This window comes from Trachypithecus francoisi, unplaced genomic scaffold (assembly GCF_009764315.1).
Source record: "Trachypithecus francoisi isolate TF-2019V2 unplaced genomic scaffold, Tfra_2.0 Lachesis_group10, whole genome shotgun sequence".
NCBI lineage: Eukaryota > Metazoa > Chordata > Mammalia > Primates > Cercopithecidae > Trachypithecus > Trachypithecus francoisi.
In genome coordinates this window covers 36,714,126-36,736,902 of record NW_022681455.1, presented here as the reverse complement: position 1 = coordinate 36,736,902, position 22,777 = coordinate 36,714,126, and the positions used below count along the sequence as shown (strand labels likewise).

The 22,777-nt window shown below is 52.9% G+C and overlaps 3 protein-coding genes across 9 annotated transcripts in view; 1 reads left to right on the top strand and 2 right to left on the bottom strand.

Moving 5' to 3' along the window:
- CPNE5 (copine 5) overlaps nucleotides 1–2,156 on the top strand; it is a 97,584-nt gene extending 95,428 nt beyond the window's left edge. For all 3 annotated transcript variants that reach the window (XM_033216995.1, XM_033216994.1, XM_033216992.1), the window contains one exon: nucleotides 454–2,156. In XM_033216995.1, the coding sequence (XP_033072886.1) occupies nucleotides 454–672 (219 nt within the window). In that variant the 3' untranslated portion in view covers nucleotides 673–2,156. The remainder of the gene's footprint in view (nucleotides 1–453) is intronic.
- A 719-nt stretch (nucleotides 2,157–2,875) lies between these two features.
- On the bottom strand, nucleotides 2,876–8,785 carry LOC117087136 (pyroglutamylated RF-amide peptide receptor-like). The gene has a single exon (XM_033216990.1). It carries the CDS (start codon nucleotides 5,782–5,784, stop codon nucleotides 5,236–5,238), a length of 549 nt encoding a protein of 182 aa, XP_033072881.1. The 5' UTR covers nucleotides 5,785–8,785; the 3' UTR covers nucleotides 2,876–5,235.
- A 1,116-nt stretch (nucleotides 8,786–9,901) lies between these two features.
- The window catches only part of RAB44 (RAB44, member RAS oncogene family), a 40,505-nt gene continuing 27,629 nt past the window's right edge, over nucleotides 9,902–22,777 (bottom strand). For 3 of the 5 annotated variants that reach the window (XM_033216987.1, XM_033216986.1, XM_033216985.1), the window contains exons 8-14: nucleotides 22,588–22,775; nucleotides 20,421–21,979; nucleotides 17,264–17,345; nucleotides 15,491–15,605; nucleotides 14,381–14,482; nucleotides 12,444–12,520; nucleotides 9,903–11,147 (exon numbers count right to left, since the gene is read on the bottom strand). In XM_033216987.1, coding sequence (XP_033072878.1) covers nucleotides 11,057–11,147; nucleotides 12,444–12,520; nucleotides 14,381–14,482; nucleotides 15,491–15,605; nucleotides 17,264–17,345; nucleotides 20,421–21,979; nucleotides 22,588–22,775 — 2,214 coding nt within the window. In that variant the 3' untranslated portion in view covers nucleotides 9,903–11,056. Of the gene's footprint in view, nucleotides 11,148–12,443; nucleotides 12,521–14,380; nucleotides 14,483–15,490; nucleotides 15,606–17,263; nucleotides 17,346–20,420; nucleotides 21,980–22,587; nucleotides 22,776–22,777 lie in introns of all 5 variants that reach the window. The other 2 variants (XM_033216988.1, XM_033216989.1) reach the window with 2 other exon arrangements.

Sequence of the window (22,777 nt, the reverse complement as noted above, 5' to 3'; positions counted from 1 at the left end):
TGGCATTAGGCATTGGCCAGATTAGCCCCAGAGAGAAAAGGAATGAAGAGAGGCCAGAGAGAGAGAGAGGGCTCTGCTGGACAGGTCGGGGGAGACCCAGGAGGGCACATGCCCCAGAAGTCAGGGAGATTCAGTTGGCATTTCGGAAGCACCTACTGAGTGCTGTGCTTAGTGCCGAGGTAGAGAAATCTTGTTCCATGCTGTGTCCTGGTGTGGAATAGGGCTCAGTATTTGTCGAGTGAATGAAAGAACAGTGACTATGACTACAGTTACTTACTGCGCAAACCCAGGGAGTTGGGGGGTACAGTCCCTCAGGTAATTCACAAAGATGGGGGGATTGAGTCAAGTGAGCAGAGGCTGGGAGGGGCGTGGGGATGCAACCCCAGGCCTGGAGATTTTGGGGACCAGGGTCCCACAGGAGGCACTGCCTGACCCTGCCCTCCCGTTTGCCAGTTTGTACCCTTCCGGGACTACGTGGACCGCACAGGCAACCACGTGCTGAGCATGGCCCGCCTGGCCCGAGACGTGCTGGCAGAGATCCCTGACCAACTGGTGTCCTACATGAAGGCACAGGGCATTCGCCCACGTCCCCCACCTGCAGCACCAACCCACTCGCCCTCGCAGTCCCCAGCCCGCACGCCCCCTGCGTCCCCCCTGCACACACACATCTGAACCTGGTCTCAGCAGGCAGGTGGCTGGGGCCTGGGAGAGGCCAGGCGAACAGGAGGCCGGGGCCCCAGCCTCCCCGAAGTCGGCCTGCCCGGCCTTTGGGGCATCTGTGTGCCTGGGAGGCTGTCAAGGGGTGGGACTTCTGAAGACCCCTCCTCAATTTCTTGGCCTCACTTATTGCCCAGACCCAGGGAGTTAGGGGCGCACAGGTGACAGCGGGGTACACAGAGACCTCGCCCTTCTCTTCTTCACCAGTACCTGGCTCTAGCCCAGTCAGGAAGGTGTAAACAATAGGGGTGATTGGGGTCCCTGTCGCCCGCCCCCGGCAGTCCTATTTGCTTCCCTGTCATCCTGAAGCCTGGGCTCGGCCTCCTCCAGCCCCCCATCTCCGTCCCATCCACCCATGGTGTCTACTGTCACTGACCCCCGCCCTGTGGTCTATCCTGTGCCCAATTTCCAGTGAACCCCATGAAGCTGATGGGTTTGCAGGAAGGCCTGAACATGTGCCCCCTCCCAGGGACACTGGATGCATTGGGAGCCCCGGGGACCCACGGGGTGCTGTCATCATGGGCCGTCAGCCATGTGATGGGCCTGAAGCGGAGGCTGCTCAGCACAGGGCCCTTTCTGGTGCCTCTTGAGCTCAGTACGATGCAAGTTCTAGACACACAGCCTGTGGAGGCCTCTCCCTGGTGTGGGCCCACAGGCACTTCCACGGTTGACTCCTGGCTTCAGGAATCCCCTCCTCCCTCCAGAGGCTTCCCAGGGCCCTCGGTGCCCACGCCTCTGCCCACCTGGAGGCCTGAGTAAGGAGTGGCTCAGCCCCATGCTCCCACACCGCCCCTGCTCTTTGCCCTGTATCCCACGAGGCTAGGAGACAGGAGCCCTGGTTTTGAGCCCTGCCTCCCCCCACTGCCTAATGTGGGAACCCAAGCAAGGCCCTTCTACCTTTTGGGCCTCAATTTCCATGTCTGTATGACAAGAGGGTTGACCAGATGGCCCCAGGTTTTCCTTTAGATCTGACATCCTGAGGGTCATTCATCCCATGCCCAGCTCCCCCACATCCTACTCCTAACTGATGTGACCCTACCCGAGGCCGCCTTGGCTTTTGTGTCACCCTGTCCCATCCCATCACCCCAAACACACCCTAGTCCTTCAGCCTCGGGCTCTGGCATCTGAGCCTGAGCGCCTGCCCCTGCTGTGGGAAAGGTGGGGAAGAAGGGGATCTCCCTCCTGGGCCCACCCAGCCGCCTTTGCCCACTCGGGGAGCAGGTCATGCATGCCAGTCCCTGTTGCCGCATGGAGCTCCTCAGCCCACTGACCTCTCCATGCCTGGTGCAGGCCAGGCCCCCGTCTTCTGCCTGCCTCTGCTTCCCTGTCATGCATGGTGGTGGTGTTTCTACGGTGTCTGGTTCTGTGCCCGTCTCTGAGACAGTCTCTGTGTGGAATTTGCCTTAAACTGAAGTAAATTTGGTTCTTTTAGTAAAGCATGATGTTTTTCTTTCTTCTCTGAAAAATAGCACTGACGTTGCTGTTTGACAGGGTCCACGTTCTCCTCTGTGGCTTCCTTCAATTGTTTGGTTCAGTAGGATTTACAAGCAAAGGCCACGTGCCACGCTCTGTGCTAGGCATTGAGGATGCAGCCATGAACAAAGCACAGGCCCTGTCCCCACACAGAGCTTACAACACACACACAGACAGTATGGGAGAGACACAGAAAACACATCAACAAATAGGCTAGTAACATCATATCAGGTGGTGGCAAGAGTTCTAAAGACACATGATGGAGAAGGAGGGTGATGTGTTCCATGAGGTGGTTGGAAGGGCCTCTCAGAGGAGGTCGTGGTTGAGGTGAACCCCCAGGAAGTGAGACAGGGAGCCACGCTGATATCTGGGGGAAAGGGGCTCTAAGTAGAGGGACCAGCAGGTGCAAAGGCCCTGTGGTAGGAGCATCCTTGGTGCGTTTGCAGGAGAGCGAGGCCGGTGTGGCTGGAGCTGAGTGCAGGAAGGGAAAGTGCTAGAGATGGGGTTGGAGAGGTGAAGAAGCCAGAATGAGTGGGCTGTGTAGGCCATGATGAGGCCTTTGGCATTTACTGAGTGAAACGGGAAGCCATTGAGGAGGCGAGAGAAGTGAGTAACATCATCAGAATTTCCTCTAAAATAAATGGATTGCTTTATTGCATTTGATCACTCATTCACTCATCTCTCAACAAGTATTTACCAAACATGAGTGCCAGGCCCCACTCAGGCATTGGAGACCACGCTGGAGATGCACACACAGAATTGCACCCTCAGGGGTGCCCTGCTCTCGGGCAGTGAGCAAGGAAATCCTACAACCATGGCGTACTGATGCCAAGCCATCAGGGGCTGGGTAATCTGTGGGCACCAGAGTCACTGTGCCATGAGGAGTCTGGCATCCCCTGTGCGTTGGGGTCATCACTACCATCCCCGCCCTTGTAGGGTCATCGCGTGGCCAGAGTGACGAGTACATAAGGTTGCACGTGACTACGTGACATGCACCCAGGACCCACTGCATTTTAGGTTGCCCAAGAGACACTGTTTTCCTCTTGTTCCTCTTCACATGTAAATCCCTGTGGCCATGAGGGACCAGGGATCATAGCAAAAGGGGATTTCTCCCTTCTCTGGGCAAGTCTGTTCCCAGATTAGTCCTCCAGGCAGCCATTCCCACCCTGAACATCACAAGAAATTTGGAACTAATTATACCAAAGTTTGGGACTTGTTTACTTCTTATGATTTTATAGTAAATGGGTGCTGATTCACGGTTGTCCCTATAATTACATGTCCCTGTGACTTAGATTCTGATACGCTTTGAGTGGGAACGGGGTGGGGTCACAGCTTGGAAGGAGGGAAGTTCCCGTAACCAGCAGCTCGTGTCACCTCACCACAGGGGCCATGGGAAAGTGTCAGGAGAGGGTGCTTGCCTGGCAGAGGGACTGAGGCGCAGAGCCACTGCTGGGGGCGGGACGGGACGCCAAGAGCATCTTTGCTGTGCCCGACACCGTAACATCTCGTGGATTCTTTCCCAAGGTGTGGTCCACAGAACACTGGCTCCCTGGCGTGGAGCTTGGGAACCTGCCTGCTGTGCTTCCCTCTCGAGAGTCTCAGTGGCCTTTTGGGTATTCAAGGCTCTGTTAAGTCCTACAGCAAAGGGACCAGTTTGATCTGGTCCAACCCAACGTTTCTCAAGCTTTGTATCACAGAGTCAGTGTGTGTGTGTGTGTGTGTGTGTGTGTGTGTGTGTGTGTGGTGTGTGTGTGTGTGTGTGTTGTGTGTGTGTGTGTCAATGGTAACACCGTCACCAAGCAGAACGTGCTGTCTTGGGAATTTCAGTAGAGACAGTCTCCCAGGTTTCCAGGCTAACACAGAAGACTGAGGCCTGCCCTGAGCAGGCCAGAGGGAGGGCACCGAGGGTGGGAAAGATGGGGACCTCAAATTGGGCTCTGGAGAGAAGAAAAGGGCTCTGAAAGGGATCCCTGCCCCAGGTGCTTCAGGAAGAGAAGCCACAGGGAAGAAAGGAGGGCTTCAGACATTCACAGTCCCAGACTCATGGCTGCATGGTTGACTGGATTTTTGTCCCCCTGTTGGACTGAGGGGTGTGTGGAACAGAGCTGGAGTGGTGGGCAGAGAGAAGAAAGGCTGTCCTGCCTCTGAGCTCACCGCCCAGGCTGTGGCTGGTCCTCTGCTCCCCCTACTTAATCTCCTGGCCTTCAGGATTAAGGACCGTAGGCTGTTACCCCCCAGATCATTCTCCACCCACTTCTCTGCCTTTGGAAGCCCCTCTGCCTTCCTCTTGTCCACTCACCTCAAATGCCCCTGAATGAATACAAATAAAATAGTAATAGTAGCAATGACCAGCACACATATGCACTTACTAAGCATCTTTCTAAGCACTTGACATGTGTTTAGCAAATTCATCTTCATAACAACCCTGTGAAGAAGGTATGTACTATCATCATCCCATTTTCCAGATGAGAACACTGAGACACAGAGGCTCCAGATCACACAATTAGAGAGCAGTGGAGCCTACAGGTATCTGAGCCTGAAGGTGGAGTGGGAGGATCCACCTGGTTACCTAGAGATGTGAGCTCTCACTGAGCCATTTAGTTGCCTTGTGCCCTTGGTTGAGCCCTCTGCCCTCTGGGTCTCAGTCTCTCCACTGGTAAAATAGAGGGGGTGGGCTATCAGGTCCCTAAGGGTCTTCCCATCTCCCTTGAGTCTCAGCCCATCCATCAGCCTATACTCTTAGACCCCTGCCAGGCCCCATAGGCCTCCTGGGGCCCTGTCATGGCCAAGCTGGACAGTCACCATCACTGTGGCTGCCACTCCCACATCTCTGGGATGCCTGGCCGTCATCGGCCTGCAGAAGAGGTCCCTGAGTCCTGCCCAGAAGGGGCGGGAGAGGTAGAAGCAGAGAATAGGGCTGACAGCGCAATTGGAGTAGGCCAGGATGGTGCAGAGGCTGGAGGCCACAAAAGCAGCCGGTGTGGCAGGCAGGTGGCCCATGGCTGTGTTCTCTTGATGCTCCTGGATGCTCTCTCCCATGGGACCTCAGGGCTGTGTCCACAGGAGCCAGCCCACGTGGCTGAAAGAGCAGCCCAGCCCCAGCATGCATGGCAGGAAGGCCAGGGCTCCCAGCAGGCTGAAGTAGCAGGAGGTCCCAGCAGGGTTCAGGAGCAAGAGGCAGGCCTGGGTCTCGGGAGCCCCCACTGTCTCCTCCTCCACTGCCACCCTCTGGAACAGCCAGTTGGGCAGGGATGCTGTAAGGCCCAGGGCCCACATGGCCCCACAGAGCAGCAGGCAGCTACCCCAGACGGCTGGGAAGTCCAGGTCAGGCAGGGCCACAGCCACGTGATGCAGGAGAGCCATGGCCACCATGCTATAGAAGGTGCAGAACACGGTGGCTGTGTTGATGGCCTGGCTAATGGTGCAGATGGCAGGGCCCAGCCACCAGTCGTGCTGCAGGAAGCTCAGCAGCAGCACAGGCACCATGCAGGCCACGAAGAGCAGGTCAGATAGCGTGATGTTCATCATGAGGTTGCGGGTCCGGGTGTGGAGCGGGTGGGGGGCGCCCGGGCCCCGGCCCACCACCAGCAGCATGAGCCCATTAGCCTACAGCCCCACCAGCAGGACAAGGCCACAGACCCCAGCAAAGATGAGTCGGAGCCGTCACTCAAGTGTGGCCGTGAGCTGCGTGTCGAATGTGGCATTGGGCTCCATTCTCCTGTTTCAGACACACAAGGACAAAGCAGAAACCAGTCAGCCCCAAAGGCCGCCTTCCCCGTTCCTGCTGAGCCTCCTTTTGTCACAGACCCCTACATGTAGTGGGCCCAGATACATGCCTGTCCTTGGCACACATTAGCCCCAGCAGACCTCATGACAACCCCAGGGGATGGACTCCATCAGTGCCCTGGGTTCAAATCCTGCCTCTGCTACTTGCTAGCTCCAGTACCCTGGGAGTTATTTATTTATTTATTTAGAAACAGAGTCTTACTCTATCACCCAGGCTGGAGCGAGATCTTGACTCACGGCAAACTCCACCACCTGGGCTCAAGTGAGTCCCATGCCTCGGCCTCCTACAGTGCTGGGATCACAGGCCTAAGCCTCTCCACCTGGCCCCTGGGAGAGTTACTTAATGTTTCTCTACCTCAGTTTCCTCAGCTGTAAGAAAGCAAGGAAATAAAAGAAAGAAAACAGATGTCGATAGTAACTGTCATAAGTGATAAGACTAGGGTAATTTTCATTTTCTTCTTTAAAATTTACTTCTAAAATTTCTGCAGGGAGTACACATTGCTTTCATAATCTGATAAATATATATGTGCATACATACACACACACGTATCTATTTTTTGACAAAACCCTGCCCTGTGAAACAAGCAGGTTTAATCTGAGGTTCAAATGGGAAAGTGGATCTGAAAGGGCTTTGAGAAGGTGGTTCCCAAGCGTCTCTGCACATTGGGACCTGGGGAGTTTCACAAATACAGAAGCCTGGGTCCCACCCCCAGAGCCATGACATAGTTGGTCTGGGCTTTGGCATTTTTGAAAGATCCCAAATAATTTGAAGGGCAGATCAGCTTGGGAATCACTGCCCTCTAGGTTATGCTGTGCAGGCCCCTGGCAGGATGGGGGAGTCTGCGCCCAGCGGTCAGACCTTTCTCCTCACCCACACTGTGTCCCACATGTCAAGGGCAGGGGGAGCCCCCGACTGGGAGGACTCTGGCTAGAAGATGGGATGTAGACATACTCGAGTCAGCCCAATGGCTGACGTCACCACTGGCCGCCCTGCAGGCCAGGCCAGGGCCCGGGAGCTCTAGCTGGAGAGAGGCTTGCCTGCTAACTCAGTACATATTTCCTGAGCATTTGCTCTGGACCAGGTTGTGGGAATCCAGCAGCAAACAAGACACAGCAGAGGAGTCCTCGTTGGAGTTGCCCTCCCCTTTTCTCCCACACTGGGGTGGGGACTGGAGACACCCTTCTCCTGCAGGCTCAAAGCCAGGTTTGAAGGAGTCTGTGAGTCCCTCCTGCAGAGCCCCAGCCTGGGGGACTTAGCTTGATCTCTGGGGCCCCAGGGCAGCAACGTGCCTGAGGGCAACTGAGGAAAGACTGGAGAGGGGGCCTCTGTGAATTCTGATGTTGACCACCCTCCCAGGTCCCACCGGCTCCCCGGACTGCAGGAGGAGGGGAAATGAAGGACTTGTCCTGGATGAAGGCTGTCCTCCAGCCACTTTCCTGGCATTTGTCACTGGCATTTTTGTCACTTTTTCCTGGCATTTTTGTCACTTTTTCCTGGTCCACACCCACCAATGACATGGACTATTACTGGAGAGGAATTGGCAGGGAGCAATACGAGGCTTCAGGGACCTGGCCTCTGCTTCCCGGAAGCATCCTCATCTTCCTGTAAGGAGTTGCATAACTTCAGGGCTAAGTCTGTGGGTACTGGCGTTTGGGTTTAACACCGTTTCCAGCACTTACTTGCTACATGACTATGGAGAAGTTACTCAGCCTCCCTGTGCAGTACTCTCCTCTTCTGTAAGATTGGGGAATACGCCTGATGGTGTGAGGGCTAAATGAAGTAACAAGAGCTAAGTGCTCAGAACAGTGCCTGGCATGCGGTAGGCACTGGGTAAGGGAAGGATGTCATTCTGCCCCTGCTCCCCCTCAGTTCCAAAAAGCCCTCTTCTCTTAAAGCTCCTGCGCAGCCTTCATTCTCTCCCCTTGCCCTCCCTTCTCACTCAGCAGCCTGAGTCCCATCAGCCCAGTCCCACCCTCCTTTTCTTAATCAGACTCTGGCTAAGCCTAAGCCAGAGCCCCCTTGGCTGACATGCCCCAAGAACTCACCATTTGCCTGGAAGTTCACTCTGAAGTCTACCTCAAGTTTCTCCTGCTGCTGTTGTTACCTGCTTTGTGCTACTCTGAGTTTTCTGGGTCCTGTTCTCTGCCTTGTGAGCCCTTTGACAGTAGGAAAGGCTGGTGGTCCTTACACAGTTGTGCCCTGCCCAGCAGGTGGATCTGGCCCAAGAAAGCCAAAACAGGGTTCTGGGCAGTGTGGAGTTTCTCCCAGAAGTCCACCTCCTGGGACTCTGAGTTGCCTGAGGCCAGAGCAGAGCTGAGATGAACCAAGGAGGTCTGGGGCCACTCCTGTACCAGGCCCCAAACAACAGGGGCTATGTCTGCTCTCCTGTCTCTCCCAGGAGTCACACCCTGCCTATCTGCCTCATTAACTCTCTGGCCCAAAGGACAGAGATGTTGGTGCCTGCCAGGTCCCTGGGCCCCAGAGAAAGCGCCATTAGCAACTACAGGACCTGTCTCACATCCTCACCCAGGGCCAGCGTCACTCACTCCAGCCCACACCCCTCTCTCTCTCTCTGAGCACACCACAGTCTAGAAACTGCTCAGTTCAGGCGCAGGCTTGTGGGCTGCAGGAGGGGACCTGAGATGGGAGAAGACATTGGGGTAAAAAAGGATCAGCGAAGCACCCAGTAAAAGAATCAGCTAGAGGCCGGGCGCGGTGGCTCACGCCTGTAATCCCAGCACTTTGGGAGGCTGAGGTGTGCAGATCATGAGGTCAGGAGATCGAGACCATCCTGGCCAACATGGTGAAACCCTGTCTCTACTAAAAACACAAAAAATTTGCTGGGTGCGGTGGCGGGCACCTGTAGTCACAGCTACTCGGGAGGCTGAGGCAGAAGAAGGGCGTGAACCCAGGAGGCGGAGGTTGCAGTGAGCCAAGATTGCGCCACTGTACTCCAGCCTGGTGACAGTGTGAGACTCTGTCTCAAAAAAAAAAAAAAAAGAGGCCGGGCGCGGTGGCTCAAGCCTGTAATCCCAGCACTTTGGGAGGCCGAGACGGGCGGATCATGAGGTCAGGAGATCGAGACCATCCTGGCTAACACGGTGAAACCCCATCTCTACTGAAAAATACAAAAAAACTAGCCGGGCGAGGTGGCGGGCACCTGTAGTCCCAGCTACTCGGGAGGCTGAGGCAGGAGAATGGCGTGAACCCGGGAGGCGGAGCTTGCAGTGAGCTGAGATCCGGCCACTGCACTCCAGCCTGGTCGCCAGAGCAAGACTCCGTCTCAAAAAAAAAAAAAAAAAAAAAGAAAAAAGAAAAAAAGAATCAGCTGGACCATGGGAATCATCCACATGGAGTCTGGAGGTTGAATGGGGTCCGTTAAGGGAATCTAATCCAACTTTGGCGGATTCAGATGCTGGGATCTTCTCTACCTCACCTTTTGCCAAGTATTACCTGGCTTCTGCTTGTGTGCCTCTAGTGATAGAAGGCTCACTGCTGCTGAGACGTTCCTTTCAGAACTGAGAAGAGGGGTTGGGAACAGGGTCTAAGACTATGTGATTCAACAGCCCTCTGTTGCTCCCTCTTTCTCCTTCGTTCTCTCTCTAACTCTGTTCCTTGAACTGTCTTTGCTTGTCCCTCTATGGGGTTTCCATTGATTCAGCCAGGAAATTCCCCAGTACCTGAAGGATTACAAAATACCAAACTCAGGCTAGGGGCGGTTGGCTCACGCCTGTCATCCCAGCACATTGGGAGGATCACTTGAGCCCAGGAATTTGAGACCAGCCTAAGCAACATAGCAAGACCTTGTCTTTGCAAATCACTAAAAAATTAGCAAGGTGTGGTGGCACGTGCCTGTGGTCCCAGCTACTTGGGAGGCTGAGGTAGGGGAATCGCTTGAGCCCAGACAGTTGAGGCTGCAGAGAGCAGCGATCACGCCAATGCGCTCCAGCCTCGGCAACAGAGAGAGACCCTGTCTCAAAAAACAATCAAACAAACTCAGTGCCTGGCACATGTTGTATATTCAATTTGTGATGATGGTAAGATGTGACAGACATACAAACACAGTCCATGGCAGTCTCTCTAAGACTCTAAAGCAAGCTCTCCGAGGGCACCGGAAACCCCAGCCCTGGCCAATAAGGTGCAGCCGCCATTCAGAAGGTGAATATTATGGAATTCTGGAAACTTCTGCAAAAGCTACAAAGAAGAGTATGTGAATGATTCTGAATCTAGGCTCCCCAGCTGTTTGGACCCCCAGCCACACCCTAGCTGCCCCTCAAATATATCCAGAGACTGACAGCTCAGGCCAAAGCCCTGTGCCTGGGGACACCGTGGCATTGGAGCAGGGGATGGGACCCTCAAATGTGACCCCTGTGAGGTGTGTTTCGTATCATGGGGAAAGGGAGTGAGGTCGGGGCTCTGCAAGACAGGAGGGCATCAGGGCATATCACAGGCCTTCGGATCATTATTCTTCCCAGGAACCGAAGAAAGCCCATGCTTGCAAATAGAAATAGCGAGGGAGACCAGGCCAACAGCACCCTGCCAGGCAGAGTACAGAGAAACCGCTCTAACACTGAGCAAGGTGATTAACAGGTTACACCAGTTAGGAGCCAGCAGCACCCAAGGGAGCTCCTTGGAAAGTTTCTGTCCTCCTCCTCATCTCTTTTTTACTGATTATGTAATGAATATCGTTATTGTTGAAAATCTGAAAATACAAATATGTGTAAAATCGAAAGTAACACCCCCCCCACACACATTCTCGCTATAATTTTATCACCCACAGATGTGTGGCCAATATTTTGGTGTATTTTCCTTAAGTTGTTTTTCTGGACTTTTTCTTTCTTTGGAGAGTTTTACCATACTCCTGCCCCGCAAGCCTTGTTCACTCAACAAAGCCCTCCTTTGGAGTTTGAAAGGCAGAGGTGATGCAGCCCTGGTTTGGGATCCGAGTCCTGATTTGAGAAGGGTTTTCGTGAACCTCCAAACTGGTCCTCTGTTTCGTTGCTGTCCAGGAACGAAGAACAGGAGCTGAGGGACAGGAAACCATGCGGGTGTCCATCCTACCCGGGACAGGACAAGTGGTCAGGAGCAACAACCGAATTTCTTGGGCTGCCTCTTGGGGGTCACCTCCACCAGCGAGCCCTTCAGGCCTTCTTCTTGCATCCTGAGTGACCTATGTGACAATGCCGAGCATCAGTCTTCCCTCTCACCTCCTAGGGGCAGCATGGATGGGCCCATGGGTGCAGCTGGGGGCTGGGAGGCTGCACCCGCAACCCCCACACCAGCTCTGCCTCTGCCCTGCATTCCACATGAGACCAGAAGAATTGAGTCACTGAGACTTTGACCTTCTCTTTCTGGCCTACTATGTGCCAGGCACTGTGCAGGACTCTGACTACGACAGAGAAGCCACTATTCCCTCCCTTGAGTAGTGAGACAGACAGACAGGAAAAGGGGTGACTGCAGCCCAGGAATGATGGGGAGGCACACAGGGACTTCACACCAGGTCCTGGAGGGATCTGGGGAGGAAGGAGATGGTGACCGAACTGAAAACTGAGCCATGGACAAGGTTTGCCAGCAAAAAGGATGGGGGAGGTGCATCCCGGGCAGAGGGCTATGGCTCAGTGCCAAGAGAGAGCTTGGGGGCTGGGGAAGCAAAAGAAGCCCCTCCCTTTCTTCATGATGTATTTACTGCGTGCCAGACAGTGCCCATCTGATCTAGCTCCCCTCATCCCTCACTCATTGTATTCATTTTTGGAGCACCTGGGTCCCAGGCATGGGGAGAGGGACTGAACAGAACAGACATGGCCCTGCCTTCCTGGACAACAAGAAAACAGATAAATGCATATACCATTAATATGTGTCATGTCAAGAAGGGCCATGAAGGACACAAACGGGCTGGGATCCAAAATAGTGGTGGGAGGTGGGTGATCAGGGAAGGAGTCTCTAAGTGGCTGGAACTTAGTGAGTGTGTGTGTGTGAGTGTGAGTGTATGTGTGAGAGAATGTGAGTCTGTGTGGGTGTGAGTGAATGATGCGTGTGTGTGCAGGGGTACGGGAGATGGCACTAGAGATGCTGCAGGCCATTGCAAAGCATTCAAATTTTATTTTAAATCCATGGAAGCTACTAGAAGTTTGGGAGCAGAAGAAAGACACTCCTTTCCTCAGCCCTCTTTGCAAATGAAAAAACTGAGGCTCGAGAGCCTAAGTGCCTGTGGGGAGTGATTCAGCGAAAGAGAATGGCAGAGCTGGAGTCAGGAGACTCTCAGTGCAGGGCTCTCTCTCCCTGCTCAGACTGGTGAGCCAAGGTCTTTAACTAGGTGCTTCCCCTACCCATTTCCTCAGAATGGGCCTTTCAGTCTCAGCTGGGAGTCAAGAGGGGGGCTGGAGCTGTCCCAGAGGATTCGGTGGGGTGGTGGGGGGTGGGGGTGGGGCGCGGAAGCGGCAGCGGGGAGCGGGTGGGCAGCACTTACCTGGCCAGGTTTACCACAGGCTCCAGGATGTTGTGACCCAAGGCGGCACTGCACTCCCCAAAAGAGACCCCCAGTTCCTGCAGGCCAGACAGGGAGGGGCATATGTGCCTTGGGAGAGACAACTGCAAGGCCAGGCCATACCCCGCCACTAAAGTCCTGGCCATCAGAGTCCCAATGCATCCCTAAGCCGACCTCAGTGGCGAGCAAGACAGCCCCGTCTCAGCGTGGGCCACCGTCCCTGGATGAAGCCCTCTGCCCACTGTCCCTTCAGCCCGGCTGGCCAAGGTGTCAAAGAATGCACTGAAACGACATTTCACAGCCTTTGGAGTAGCGTGGGAAGCCTGCATCCCAACTTGGAGAAAGGTCTCTGGAGACACTTTATAAATGTTAGTTATGTTTTTTAATTTCAAAAATATTTCATTGGGAGAATATTGGAAGATACAGTATAAGAAAGTACACGCTCAATATCTAAACCACTGCTGTTAGTGTTTGGGTAGATACTGCCATTCTGTTTTATATAACCCTTTTATGGAGTGGGGGCTAAATGTCCTGTACAGTTAGGTTAAACCAGATGAAATTGCTATTTTTGGCATGCCCCAGTCAAATAGCAGCAATTTCATATGTTTCAACCTAACCTATATCTAGATTTGCAGTTGCTTATATGATTTTCTATTATATTGTAAGCATTTCCCCCAAACCCTTAAATATTTTTCCAAGACAGGATGCTTAATGGCAAATACCTCTCGTATGAACATCCACAATTTAACCACCAATTGCTGCCAAATGTTTGTTCTTATAAATAATATTTGAAAACCCTCATATAAACATGTGCGATTGTACGTTATACATGGGTATCCATTAGGTGTTCCTTTAGGGATTATTACTTCTGAGTCTTCCCTTAGGATAAATTGCTAGAGGATAAATTACTATGTCAAAGGGTTGAGTTACTACTTTTAAGAAAAAGGCCGAGCACGGTGGCTCACGCCTGTAATCCCAGCACTTTGGGAGGCTGAGGCAGGCAGATCACTTGAGGTCAGGAGTTCCAGATCAGCCTGGCCAACATGGCGAAACCCCGTCTCTACTAAATATACAAAAATTAGCTGGGCTTAGGGGCACGCGTCTGTAGTCCCAGCTACTAAGGAGGCTGAGGTGGGAGAATCGCTTGAACCTGGGAGTCGGAGGTTGCAGTGAGCCGAGACCATGCCACTGCACTCCAGCCTGGGCGACGGAGCAAGATTCCAGCTCAAAAAAAAAAAAAAAAGGAAAAGAAAATAATTCCTTTCAGGGAGGAGCCACAGTGATGACCTCATGACTTATGGGAAGTGGGAAGAGAAACAGGAAGAAAATACGGTATGAAAATGCCAAGAGGGGTTGCGTGAGAGGTGGGGCGAGGAGTGATTTTTCCCTCTATTTTTATTCTCTCCAGATTTTCTGGAGTGTGGTTAAATGCTATTCATGAATAAATAGTATTCACTGTCTGGCAGTGGAGCTTTTGATGTAATCATCCCAAGGGAGAATTTGAGTCTTAAAATAGGAGAACTTAGAAGGCAGCACGTTAATTAGAGACCAGAGATAAAATTAAAATTTGATTGGGAATTTTAAGCAAAGCTTTTAAAACCTTTTTACTCTGAAACTATTTCTTATGTAGGTGGGGACATGGTGTGGGAATGTGCTAATTCAACAATGAGGTTCAGTATCACCCCCGCCACTCCAGCCTCGGGTTTCGGCTTAACGTACATCTCCAGAGGCTGGGGCTGTGTGGGAGGCAGAGGCGGCCAGGCTGCTGTTCACTCTGAGCAGGTCTTTGGTTGGGGCAGGGGCAGAAATGGGCCATGGGTTCTTCTCGGCTGCCCAGGTCAAGTGATGCCTATCCACTACCTGCCAGGGAGGTGTCTGCCAGTCCACACATGGAGACGGGCTGATGCCCAACTGCTTACCTGGGCCAGTTGCTGCCCAGCTTCTGTGGACACTTGCCTTTCTTCCTCACAGTCCATCTTGTTTCCCAGGAGAAGGATGACCACCCCATCCGACCCTGCGTCCTGCACACAGAACATGTTCTCTCAGCCACACCCACTGTGTGCCAGGCCCCTGGCACATTTGCCCTCCTAGAAGCTGAAGTGTGTCCCCCATGTTCCCACTCTCAGGCCACATCCACTCCATATCCTTCTCACCTGGACCCTTTCCCCCATCCTTCCTTTCTGCTGATAAACGTCTCACCTATTTTCCAAGGCCAACCTTAAGAACACCTCCCCCAGGAAGCCTTCCTGGATTGTTCCTGCCCATGCCCTCTCTTCCTGCCTGTGTTGAACAGTCCAGCACTTGATTATACATTTTCCCAATTGTTTCATGAATAATAATAATAATAGTTTCTGATTAATGAGTGATTGTTATACACCAGGTGCTATGCTGAAATCAATTATATCAGTTAATCCTCACAGCTCCCCTATGAGAGAAGTCAGGAAACTGAAGTTCAGAGAGCTCAATTCACTTGTCCAAAGTCACACAGTTGGGGTGGGTGGGATTCAAATCTAGGTCCTGTCAGACCCCAGTGCTCAGCTCCCTCTTCACACATTACCTTATCCTGCTTCTTTTGCTAAACTAGAAACTTCCAGAGAGAAGACAACATGGCTAACTTCACACCCTTCTGCTGTGCTAGTACACACTGCAGAATTTCAATATATATGCTTTGAGGAAGTATGCAGGGAAAAACTAGAGATGTGTGAACAGAGGAATTATCACGTGGAATGGCACTAGAACTACATTAGCCTCAAGTGTAAGAAGAAGACATGATAAACAGAGCTGCCATATGTAGGAAGAGAATGTTCACAGGATAAAGGAAGTAGTTGGGTTTCAAGGCTATACTATGTAGTTGTGGTTTCTTTGCACTACTGCATTCCCAGCTCATCCAACCACATGCCCTCAGTGGGTGGTGTCACCCATATGTCTGTCATGTCATTTGTAATCCTGGGAGAAAAGAGGGAGTGGCAGGATATAACGTCCCTCTTGACTGGAGGGACTGGGACCAACCCCAGCAGCCATCTGCTCACCTGGAGACAGTCTAGCCAGTAGCGCACGTGGCCAAAGCTCTCCTGGGAAGTGATGTCATACATGAGCACTACCCCATCAGCCTTGCGGAGCAGCTGCCGAGTCATGCTGTGGTACCTGCCCAGAGAGTTTGCATGAGGCCACACCAGGCATCCGGACCCCAGGTCCTGGCCTCTGCAAAGTGGGAGAAGTAAACTACCCTACTTCTAATTGCTTCCCACAGAGCATGTCCGCATGCTTTCCTTCGTAGGGTGTAGTTATTGTTGACGAGGTCACAGTTCTCATGGCCCAAATTTCAAAAGGTCTCAAGGAGAACTCAGTGAAAAGTCTCCTTCCTTCTGCCCCATCCTGGAGCCACCTAGTCCCCCTCCCCAGAGGCAACCAGGGTTATCAGTTTCTTAAATATTTTTCCAGAGGTATTTTATGTATATACATATATATACACACACATATATACACCCATACACATACATCTTTCCGCCTCTATTTTATACAAATACAGTGTAAAACATTCATCATACTCATTAATATTCAGTGTTCTACATTTTGGTTTTTTCCAGTTAACAGGATGTCTTGGAGAAATTTCCTATTGGGCTGGGTGCATTCCCAGCTCACACCTGTAATCCCAGCACTTTGGGAGGCTGAGGCAGGAGGATCATTTGTGGTCAGAAGTTCCACATCAGCCTGGCCAACATGGTGAAACCCCGTGTCTACTAAAAATATAAAAATTAGCTGGATGTGGTGGCGGGCGCCTGTAGTCCCAGCTCCTCAGGAGGCTGAGGCACAAGAATCACTTAAACCCTGGAGGCAGAGGTTGCAGCGAGCTGAGATCACGCCACCACACTCCAGCTTGGGTGACAGAGCAAGCCTCTGTCTCAAAAAAAAAAAAAGAGAGAGGAAAAAAAATCCCTATTAGTACCTAAAGACAGTCCTCAGTCTTTGTGTGGCTTTACAGTGTTAGATCGGGTGGACTGAGCCTACTTTATTTAACTGGTCCCCTGTTGATGGACATTTAGGTTGTTTCCTATGTTTAATAATACAAGTGATAGTACTATGAATGGTCCTGGTCCCTGTGTTATTATAGTCATATATGAGTCTGTCTATAGAACGAATTTCTAGATGTGGAACTGCAGAATCAAATAAGATATGCCTTTTAAGTTTTGATGACTGCCCGGTGCGGTGGCTCATGCCTGGAATCCCAGCACTGCGGGAAGCCGAGGCAGGCAGATCACGAGATCAGGAGTTCGAGACCAGCCTGGCCAATATGATGAAACCCCCATTCTACTAAAAACACAAAAATTAGCCAGACGTGGTAGCAGGCACCTGTAGTCCCAGCTACTCAGGAGGCTGAAAGCAGGAGAATTGCTTGAACCCAGGAGGTGGAGGTTGTGGTGAGCCCAGATAACGCCTCTGTACTCCAGCCTGAGCAATAGAGCAAGACTCCATCTCAAAAAGAAAAGAAAAAAAAGTTTTGGTCACTACTGCCTAGGTTGAAAGCAGAAGACCAGCATTTTCAGAAGGACAGGTGATTGGGTGACTGTCCACTAATGACCATGTTGGGACAGCCCTAATATATGCCCTGCCAGGCTGAGGGACCTCTGGCTCTGCTGGCCTCTCTCCCCTGCCTTGGGCTTGACTCATCTCTCCTTCCCTGACCTCCTGAATCCTCGGGGGGCAGTTGCCTCCCGCCCATGTTATTGGGGCTGCTGTGTGTCCCTCTATACCCCTACACTCAGCCTAGGTTCCTGACACCACTGATACACATTGCCTGTTACCTCTCTTGGCCAGCCGTGTCCCAGAGCTGCAGCACAAAGCACTTGTTGTCCACCAGCAAAGTTTTGACCCGAAAATCTACTCCTAGGACACATAAAGAGGGGTGAAGCCTACTAAGTTACCATCCAGGACTCCTAGCCAAGGCCTACCCCAGTATACACCTGTTCCCTGTACCAGCTGCAGTGCGATAGAGCCCTTGGCTGCTGGGCTTCCCTTCGGCTCTGCATTCCATCTATCCTCGAGGACCCACTTTCTCCAGGAAGCCTTCCCAGACCTCCCTGCCACACTGGCAGTTCGTGCCAACACAAGGCACCTTGTCTACGATGTTCATTCCTTCGGCCACCCAAAATACAAGTTTCGTTATTTTATTTTTACAGTACTCCTTGTTCCATTCCCTAATTATTGCATGCACCTTCCCCTCTCAACGAGACAGCAGGGAAGACAAGCAGCCCAGAGGGGCATAAGGAATGCTGGCTTCAGGCCACTGTTACACTGGTTACAGGACCTCAGGCAAGTCATTTCACTTCTGTGAGCCTCTCTTTCCTTGTCTGCAAAGTGGCAAATTAGAAAGACATACACTGCAGAGTCGCTGGAGGATTAAAATGCTGTTTTAATTAGCCGGGCGTGGTGGCGCATGCCTGTAATCCTAGCTACTCGGGAGGCTGAGGCAGGAGAATCACTTGAACCCAAGAGGCGGAGGTTACAGTGAGCTGAGATCGTGCCACTGCACTCCAGCCTGGGCAACAAGAATGAAACTCCGTCTCAAAAAATAAAATAAAATAAAACAAACAAATAAATAAATAAGGCCAGGCGCGGTGGCTCACGCCTGTAATCCCAGCACTTTGGGAGGCCAAGGCGGGCAGATCACGAGGTAAGGAGATTGAGACCATTCTGGCTAACACGGTGAAACCCCGTCTCTACTAAAAAAAAAAATTAGCCGGGCGTGGTGGCGGGCGCCTGTAGTCCCAGCTACTTGGGGGGCCGAGGCAGGAGAATGGCGGGAACCCAGGAGGCGGAGCTTACAGTGAGCGGAGATCACACCACTGCACTCCAGCCTGGGCGACAGAGCGTCTCAAAAAAAAAAAAAAAGAAAGAAAATGCTGTTTTAAGTGAACAGACCCAGAAAAGAGGATAAAACTTCTGGTGTGGAGGCAGGGCCTTTAAGGTAGGTGGCCTTAACTTTGGGGGCCCAGCTAGGGCAAGAAACTTAACCAGGTCTTCAATTCCCTGCTTTCCTCATCTGTAAAATGGGGATAGATATGGAAAATGTACATTCAAATATAACTCCGTTGGCTGTAATTCTCTATCTGGTCCTGTCCTCAAATACAGGCAGGGTAGAGATCTTATGTTGTGAGGTAGTGGGGTGGGGCAAGAATGGAGGGAAGGTGACGCCAGGTAGGGAAGTAATTGACCCATGAAGGCAGGATCATTTCCTGTGGTATTTAAACCGGAATAGATGATAGCCACCAGGGGGCAGCAAACCGTAGCTGGGATTGGGACAGACCTGGACCAAGTACTTGGATATCGGGTACTCCCAGCCGGCTAGCAGTGCATGCCGGCTTGCCTGGTTGGTTGGTTGGTTGGTTGGTTAGTTCACAATTATGCAGCTTGTGTTTCTCTTGATTGAATTTTGTGGGAACTTCTCACCACATAATAAAGGGGCAGGCTCCGTTCTAAGGAAGGCTGTTGTAAGGAATAAGACATGTATGGAAGATGCCTGGTGCATGGGAGGTGGTCAGTAAACGGTAGCTTAGGTGACTAATAATGGTAGCCTTGGCCAGGCACGGTGGCTCATGCCTGTAATCCCAGCACTTTGGGAGGCTGAGGCGGGTGGATCACCTGAGGTCACCAGCCTGGCCAACATGGTGAACTTCATCTCTACTAAAAGTACAAAAATAAGCTAGGTGAAGTGACACACACCTGTAGTCTCAGTTACGTGGGAGGCTGAGGCAGGAGAATCACTTGAACCCAGGAAGCAGAGGTTACAGTGAGCAGAAATTGTGCCACTGCCCTTGAGCCTGGGGGACAGGGCAAGACTCTATCTCAATAAATAAATAAATAAAATAATGGTAGCGTGGTAGAACCTGTGGCCCCACTCAACATCAGGCCAGCCTGCTATAGGTTTCCTCTTCCTGAGGAAATTGCATTTTTAACTGGCTCCCAGGTGAGGCTTCCTGGGCAAGAAAAGTTTGAGAACCTGCCCCAGGCCTCTCTTGTGGGGAGCTGTCATTTACTGACTGGTCTGGCACTGATCCTCAGTATGTGCCCTGGTCTAATACAAAGACAGGCGTGGCGTGACGTCTTTGTCCCTAGGTGGGTCTCCCCTCCATTCTCTCGGGTTTGCTTTTCTGTAGCTTTGTACAGGGTTCAGTGGCCGCATACGCTGATACTTTTAGGGAGGGAAGGCTCTCTGCTTTCAGCCATTTCTTTCAGGAGCCACTGAGTTAGACATGATCAAATATTGACTTACAATAGTCATAACAATCATAATAACTAATACTTATTGAGTACTCACTACATGTCAGTTATTATTCTAAGATCTTGACATATCAACTCAACTAATCCTCAACCGCTCTAGGAAGGCAGCACTACTGTTGTCCCATTATGCAGACAAGGATTTGGGGCTTCGAAAGGGTTAAGTCATTTGTCCAAATTCAGACCCCAATAAGTGGCAGGGCTAAAATTTGAATTCAGGCACCTGGGTTCCTGATTTACCACACTCTACAAATACATTCTGTGTAAAATATCCAGCTTGCCCAAGGTGACTTCCTGCCAGACCATCGCCGCCCAGCCTGGAGCTAATCATGAGCAAATCCAACCAGCACAGACCCTGCTCTGGCCTGCCCACGGGCCACATGAGTGAAAACTTGCTTGTTTTCACCATCAACTCTCGCAGGCACCTAAATTGCAGGGTGCATTGTTGATGTGGCACATTATAAGCTAATCAGATCAATGCAGAAAAAGCAAATTACCTGTAATTAGAGACGATTAGTGAAATAGTAAGGTTATGCCCATATAAAACAATGTCTAATGCAGGGCCCGTGGCCAGGGCAGAACCTGCAGCTTCCTCAGGGATGGCTTGGTCTGGGCCTGCTGCCACTCGTTGGCCCTGGCCCCTGCATCTCCCCTCCTCCCTGCCGCCCTCCTCGGTGCCCTTACCCACGGTAGCTGTCAATCCGGTGGCGAAGGAATTCTGGTGCAGCAGGTGCAGGAAGGATGTTTTGCCCACGTTGGAGTCTCCCAGAAAGATGACATGGAAGAGGTAATCAGGGTTGGCCTGGGGTCCCCCTGCAGCCATGGGGTCTCCCGCGGATGGGGTCAGCCCAGCCTCCCTGGGGTCCGTTCCTGGATCTTCAAGCCTGCTCTCTGCCCTTGGTTCCCCGGAGTGAGGGGGGCCTTGCTCTTCTGCGTGAGCAGTCATGAGGGATGGCCTGGGTTGGGCTTCCTGCTCAGCCATGGCGGGAGGGGTTCGTGTGGGTTCCTTGGGTCCTGCTCCAGCCCCAGGCTGAGCCCCTCCAGGAGGAGAGCCCCTTGGAGGTGCTGGTTTTCCAGGAGCGGGGGCTTCTGCTTCCACCTGAGCCTGTGGTGTGGCAGATGGGGGAGAAACAAGCAGAGAATCTTGCTGGGGGAGTTGCGAATGCGCAGTTTCCAGGCCGTGAGCCTCAACTGACTGCTCTGAACTGAGGTCCTGTTCACCTCGGCCCTCTTGTTTTCCTTCCTCAGACCTGGGTTCCTCTTGTAGCCCCTGGTGGGGGAGGGCAGGCAGCTCACCCAGCCCAAGGACCCGGCCATGAGCTTCTCTTAGCCCCTCAGGAAGGCCCTCCTGCACCACTGGGCCTGCGTGGCCCTGCTCCAACCTCTCTGTGGGCAGCGGACCCACAAACTCCAGGCCCTGGAAGGGTTCAGTTGGCCCCAGGGTGAGGTCTCTGGCCCTCTGGGCCCCTGGTCTTGGCTCAGAGCCAGTGGCATGCAGGTTCTGCTGGAGGGTATCTCTCTGCCTGGGCGGCTTGGCTGGGCCCACTCCTGTGAAGGCAGTTGTGGGCGAGGGTCCGGGCTGGGTTTCCGGCTCAGTCATGGTGGGAGGGGTTTGTGTGGGTTCCCGGAGTCCTGCTCCAGCCCCAGGCTGAGCCCCGCTGGGAGGAGCCCAAGACCCAGAGTCCTTGTCATCTGGGTCTGAGGCCTGGATCTGTTTGCTGGACCCAGCTGGGGCCTGGGGAGGGGGAGGGGGCCCATCCTCCAAAGGAATGAGCACTTTGAATGCAGGTGCCACCAGGCTTCCTGAGAGACCCCAGAGGAGGCGGCCCTCGGGGGTGGACCCCGGCTCTTGGTTGGGGTCCAGGTCGTGCGGTTCGACAGGCTGCTCTGCACTAATGTCCTGCTCATCTGGGTCCACTCCTTTACTGTCCTTGGCGCTGAAAGGCACCCCAGGGGGGGTCCTTGGAGCCCCATCTGGATCTGAAGATGGCTCCTGACCAAATAGTAAAGCCTGTGGCTCTGAGATGGAGATCTGCCTGACCACACGGGGTGTCTGGGGGCCTGAGGTGGCTCTTGGGGTCGGGGGCGGGCTCCAGCAGAGCTGCAGGGCTCCATGCGGAGGGCTGCCAAAGTTGCTCAGGAGCTGGTCCCAGTCATCATTGTCCCCAAATAGCCCAGGCAGGGGGTCCTCCTCAGGGGAGACAGCCTGAAGGTCTGGGGTCTTCTCACCCACTCCAGGCACACTGGAAAGGAAGCAGGGAAGCAAAGATCAGGGGAGGGGCAGGTAGGTGGTGTCACACCCATCCTACCTGCAGCCCTCACCATCGCTTGCTCTCCCCATGGCCAGGCCTCCTCCCAGTCCTTGCTCAGGTAATCCTTCTCACCTGGCGTGTGCTCCCCACTCCTCCTCCTCATCCAATCTCGTCCATCCTGAAGACCCACATGAAGCCTCACCTCCTCCAGGAAGCCTTCCTTGATCATTCTGGCCCATCCCACTCCTCTGAACTATAACAAGTAGAGTGAGTGCCTACTAGGGATCTTGCACTGCACTAAGCCTTTGTGTGTGTGTGTGTGTGTGTGTGTGTGTGTGTGTGTGTACATGTACACCCACACACGTGCATGTTTTAATTCTAGCTATGTGGTCTTGGGCACAGGTGTTTCCCTTTTTTGTGCCCCAGTTTCCTCATCTCAGAAATGGCCGTGATAGTTCCAGCTTGGCAGAGGGTGGGGTTTAAGGAAGGAAGCTGTGTGTGCACTGTGTGCTAGCTAGATCCTTAGAGAACTCAGAGTTCCCCACTGGTTCCAGGAGGCCCCTAGAGTCCACCTCAGTCCAGGGATAGCAGCCACTTGCCTCCGTTTCTCCTCCACCTGCCAGGACACCCGGCCCCTGGCGGCATCCAGGCGCTCCCTGGTCACCTGCAGCTGCCCCTGCACCTCCTCCAGCCGCCCAGCCAGGTCACGCTTGGCCTCCTGCAGCTGCTGGTTCTCTGAGGCAGCCTCCTGATGTGTGCTCCTGAGGTGGGAGAGCTGGGCCTCCAGCT